This window comes from Lipotes vexillifer, unplaced genomic scaffold, assembly GCF_000442215.2.
Source record: "Lipotes vexillifer unplaced genomic scaffold, Lipotes_vexillifer_v1.1 scaffold618, whole genome shotgun sequence".
Taxonomy (NCBI): Eukaryota; Metazoa; Chordata; class Mammalia; order Artiodactyla; family Lipotidae; genus Lipotes; species Lipotes vexillifer.
Window position 1 is genome coordinate 2,389,513 of NW_006799025.1, and position 5,993 is coordinate 2,395,505.

Consider the following 5,993-nt stretch of genomic DNA (forward strand, 5'->3'; position numbering starts at 1 on the left):
ATTTTCCCTACAAGCTAATATTTAGTAAAGAATAAGGAAAGACATTCCTATTGTGAATGGAAAGCTATAGGCATGCCAATATATGTTAAGGGACTAATAATAACCAACTGGCGTTAAGAGAGCACAAGTATGTGGCTTTGAAATTCCATAAGAATACAGTAGCTAATTAGTATTTCTGCACATCCTAAAATTTAACGTTGTGAATCTCTAAATAAATCACAAAAATTCTCCTATGGCATCCTTGACTCAATATGCTTATCTTTATTTAAAGCTTTGGCTTTCCTTTGTTTTTTTACCAAAATATCAATACATCCTATAAAATGAAACACATAGGTTAAAAAAACAATAGCAACAATGACAAACTGTTCAGAAAAGAACAAGTCAATTCCACTTATATTGTGAACAAAATTATCCCAAGAGGATTATAAATTGGAAATTATCTTTCTGATGGAGAAGAAATTTTGCTTTTCAAACAGAAAATAAAACAAAAGAAATTCTGGTAAGTTTTAGTTTCGAATGATTGGTCAAACAGGAGAGAAGAAAAGTGATACCTGTACTTACTGTCGTTGGATCCCATGCTAATGAGGTCATCAGAATCAACATTGTGAACTATGGCTGCTTTGTATCCTGCTCTCTGTGCATTTAAAACCTGCAAGTCAGAAAACAGTCATGATATGAGGAAGAAAGGGCTTTGTCATAAGGCCCCTCAACTTCAGCAAACATAAATCAATAAGCCCATAACATACAACTAGAACTAGATTATGTATATATACAAGAACAGATCTCAAGTGTGTTCTTGAAACATAATGTGTTTTACAATTGATTATCAAGGACTTCTTTAGATATCTTCTTGATTTCACTCATGGTACTAAATGAAATGAGAGGCAAATAAAGGACAGAGATACAAGCTACCAAACCAAAAGGATGCAAAGCAATAAACCTGTCTGGCTCTAAAGAGGTAGAGACTTTGATCAGGCTCTTGAGAGTCATCAGCCCTTGAGAAGTCAAATCTACCTCTGCTACTTATGAGTGCATTAAACTTGGGCAAATTCTTTTTCTTCCTTAATCCTCAGTTTCCCCAACTTTAAAATGAGAATGGCAACAATATTTTTCACATATGTAAAATAATTTTTAAAATGCTTAATACCATGCCTGATACATAGAAACGAATCAAATAAAAGCTATTCTTATTATTAGCATGATCATCAACGATTTTCTTTAAAAATCCTTTCTAAAGCTTTGAAAAAATTAAAAATAACTCCAGCTTGAAGTTGCTTACTTTGGTTCTACTAGCTATATAATCTTTCCTAAAACTAGTCTCCAAAATAGTAAGCTTCGCACCATAAGAATATGGCTAGATGTGTGGAAGAATTTTCTTACATGAAAGATCTGAAAAGTATCCACACATGTTACCACACCTCACTTTTAAAATAACAATCTGTTTTAAATAAAAATAAACCCAGACCTAACTCCTTTGGACTGTTTGGTAAAAATGAAGGATCAGATCATTATTTGCATACTGGTTAAATAAAGTGAAAATTGGGTATGCAAAAAAAAAAAAAAATATATATATATATATATATATATAATAGTTTTGAATGCTTGAAATACTTTTGAATACTCTGAAAACTATATACATATAATTCTGGATACTTAATATGGTAAGAAACCCTTGAAACTCTGTTTTAGTTATCAGCATAATAATGATTCAAAATTCTACCATAATTCAATAAAGATAAGACCTGAGTCAAGCTCCAAACAGTAAGGGAAAGCCCAAAAAGTCGAGTTCCTGAGAGTAAAAGGAATGCCCAAGTGTTCAGCAGACTGGATTTGAATGCTAAGTAAGAAAAATGAGGCTCATGTATTCAACCCCAATCAGGTAAGAGTAAAATTCTCTTCTACGTTACCACTGACTTCTCTACAACTACCTCACAAGTGAAAGCTGGAATTCTGAAAGAGACAGTAATGTGCATTAATCAGGATATTTTTATCCGATCACCAAAAAACCCCTGAATCTGCAGTGCCTCAAAGAATTAATATTTTGTTCATCTTTATAGTCTCTACAGAACCTATGAAATAATATCCTGACAGAACAGGCACTCATTACATATTACTAGAATGAGAAAATTTATAAAAAGTGTGCTTAAATTAATAGCTCATATTATAACATTACAAACACAAGAGAGAAAACAAGGCAGTTTTTTTTTTTTAATGAATTAAAATAGCATAAATAGCTCACGAACATAGGACCTACTGCTCTAATGTTGGGAATAACGGCAAGAAAACCAACCAGCCAACAAAATTGTTACAAGGAATGTTTTGCAGTCATGCAAAGAAAAGTCAGTAATCAAAAAAGTAAGTTTACTAATTTTTGCCTATGTGTGCAAGTTTTATTTTTAGGTGGATTTTGTTTGTTATACAACTAAAATTTAAGAAAATGCCAGCCTCCACAGCCTCTTCTCCGTAGATTTTACTGCTTTCCAAGGGGAGGGAAAAAAAATCTCTCAAGAAGAATATAATAGCTTCTAAACTTTATTTCTTATTTATTACTTATATATTAACCTATTATTTATTCATTATATTATCATAGCAGAACAGACTTCACTTAGCTTTTATTAAAACAAAAGTATGCTTGGTTGGGGTTGCTATTAGTTTATCTGATGCTTTAATGACCATTTAACTGTTCCCCAAGAAAGTTAACAAAGTAACTAAGGAGAAATGTTTCTTTCACAAATCCAGAAAACAACTGTTTCCAGAGATACAATTTAAGAAATATAAAATTTATATCAAAAGTTGGTCTCTCCTAATATAAAACTTAAGTTTTGCATTTCTTTTTAAAGGCAACTAATACACAAAGTCATTGAGATTACATGATTTAACTTGTTTCCCTGAAAAATATATATTTGTGAGCCAAGATACAACATGTTAAGATACAGGGTAGGTGGTCTCAGGAACCATGATAAAGTGTATGTAAAGAAACATAGTTCAATTCAGTAAGTGTTTGCTGAATTTACATAACAAGTAAGGTATTGTGTGTTGGGCACAATGCAGAACTCAAAGGTGAATCAGAAACAATCACTATCCTCAGAGATCTGGACACTCATGGATATCCAAACAGATCCGGTGCTTTCTAACCTATCTGCTCATGCTATCATCTCTGCTTGGAATAGGCTTTGTCTTCTGAACGCCTAATCAGCCCTTTAAATTCCATTATCTCCATGAATCCTGCCTGTCCTGTTCCATGCCCTGTTCCACATGCTGTCCCAAGCACCCATATAACTGCTTCCTGCTTAGTATTTATATCAATTTGTTATCTTATATGATGCCTTATAGTTGTTAGGGGAAGCACTGACAGAAACGGCCCACCCTGGCCAGGCAAGGTAATAGCCACTTGCATGAGTTATCTCACAACAGGAGATTCTGGTAAGGAACACGGAACTAACAAGCTACCACCAACCGGAAGAATTCGGGAAAGGTCAAAAGGAGAGAAGAGACGCCAGTCCACATGTCCTACCAACCTCCCAGAATCCCTCTTGATGGAATTCATCTTGGCTGAGCGATGCGTGTGCCACCAGGAAGGACCCTGAGTCAGAATGACTAGCTGGAGACAACCCAGAAACTAACCCCATCACCATAAAACCCGAGACTGTGAGCCACGTGGCAGAGCAGTCCTCCTGGATTCCCTGACCCTGCTGCTCTCCACCCAGGCACTTCCCCCCCACCCCGAAAAAGTCTCTTGCTTTGTCAGCACGTGTCTCTTCAGACAATTCATTTCCAAGTGTTAGACAAGAGCCCACTCTTGGTCCCTGGAAGGGGTCCCCCTTCCTACAACATACTTACACATTATATGTACCTTCCCATTTACAAAACAGGCCTTCATGGGGTCCTTAAATCTTCTACAGTCTATGTGTGAATTTTTCCAGTAAGAAGGGACAAAATAATCATCAATTTTACAAGAGGCTTTCTGAACTGCAAATTGTTAAGAATGTAAATTAATGGATTTACAACAATCTGCTATGTAACTAAATCTAGTCATTATATTCTTAAAACTGCATTGAGCAGCTGAGGAAAACTGTTTCTTTCACACATCCAAATGCAATTGGTTCCATAAATACAATATAAAATTATATCAATATCAAAAGCTGTTCTCTAATAAAATAATAAAATTACTTAAATAGAAAATACTAAAATAGGAAGGAATTCTGTAAGCACAAATGTGAATTACAAAAAATAGAAACATGTTTTCAAAATTTTAACAAGAAGCCTTCCTGGAGGTTTTTGTTGTTGTTATTGATTTTTAAAATAATGAAATTAAATAAAAGAAACACATTAACATATGGATCAACAGGCTTACGAATACAAACAAGGAAAATATATCCATGTTATGAACTATAAAAATCATGTGTCAGTCAAATTAAATTACATTTTTAACTAAGCAGCAGCTGGTATTTTCAAAAACACATGAGGCAGAAATAAGACCTAAATCATTCAGTATGCATGTGCAAGGTTTCACATTCATAAAATGCAACCTCAAACACGCTGTCAGATGGAGGCAAAGAACTCAAAGATTCATAAATAAAAAGCGGGCACAGTTAACAAACCTAAATTCTAAAACAGCCATCAACACTGAAAATTGCATGAAAAGGCCTTCTGAATTGAACTACAAATCTGCCTTTTTAAGGAAACTGATTAGGGAGCCATTAGCTCAAATTGTGTTAAATGTACTAGTTTACATCTAATCAACAAATTAGCTGCAATTAAATTACGTAGACCAGGTAGCACCTAACTAAGAGTTTTAAAGAAATATGGGACTGCTGTCTTATTATTATAAATAGCCAGTATGCCAGAAGACAGTGGACTGCTAATGGAAGAGGCTTCAATAAGACATGTTCTAAAAGGAACCCTGGGAATGACACAATAATTCATCTTATTTCCAGACTAGACGAATTGGTAAAACACTAATAAAAGAGGCATTGTAAGAAGAAAAAACTGATTGCACTGTCAAGATGTCCATAGTTCATCAATGACATAAATGTACACTAATCTATCCTTGTTCTCAAAAAGATAATAAAACCAAAATCCTGCTGCCTTAATGGAAATCACAATACTAGAAATCTAAATTTATGATATTTATATTTTAAAGTATTACCTTAAAAATTAACAAAAGATAGTATTTTCATGCATCTTAGTAAAAACGTTAATTATCAGAAAACTAAGTCTGACATCATCTTGAAAAAAGAGATCTGAAAAGTAACATTTAGGCGACTCTTTCCAAGATGGCGGAGGAGTAAGACGCAGAGATCACCTTCCTCCCCACAGATACACCAGAAATACATCTACACGTGGAGCAACTCCTACAGAACACCTACTGAACGCTGGCAGGAGACCTCAGACCTCCCAAAAGGCAAGAAACTCCCCACGTACCTGGGTAGGGCAAGAGAAAAAAGAATAAACAGAGACAAAAGGATAAGGACGGTACCTGCACCAGTGGGAGGGAGCCGTGAAGGAGGAAAGGTCTCCACACACTAGGAGCCCCTTCGCGGGCAGAGATTGCGGGAGGCGGAGCGGGGAGCTTCGGAGCCGCGGAGGACAGCACAGCAACAGGGGCGCGGAGGGCAAAGCGGAGAGATTCCCGCACAGAGGATCGGCGCCGACCGGCGCTCACCAGCCCGAGAGGCTCGTGTGCTCACCCGCCGGGGGCGGGCGGGGCTGCGAGCTGAGGCTCGATTTCGGTTTCGGTCGGAGCTCAGGGAGAGGACTGGGGTTGGCGGCTTGAACACAGCCCGAAGGGGTTAGTGCGCCACGGATAGCCGGGAGGGAGTCCGGGGGAAAGTCTGGACCTACCCAAGAGGCAAGAGACCTTTTCTTGCCTCTGTGTTTCCTGGGGCGCGAGGAGAGGGGTTTTAAGAGCGCTGCCTAAAGGAGCTCCAGAGACGGGCGCGAGAAAAGCTCGGAAACCAGAGACGGGCAGGAGACGCTAAGGCTGCTGCTGC

General features: G+C 37.2%; 1 protein-coding gene across 1 annotated transcript in view; it reads right to left on the bottom strand.

The window, feature by feature from the left end:
* Window positions 1-5,993, bottom strand: part of RNF13 (ring finger protein 13) — a 151,243-nt gene that overhangs the window by 56,067 nt on the left and 89,183 nt on the right. The window contains exon 5 of the mRNA XM_007471298.1: window positions 562-649. Coding sequence (XP_007471360.1) covers window positions 562-649 — 88 coding nt within the window. The remainder of the gene's footprint in view (window positions 1-561; window positions 650-5,993) is intronic.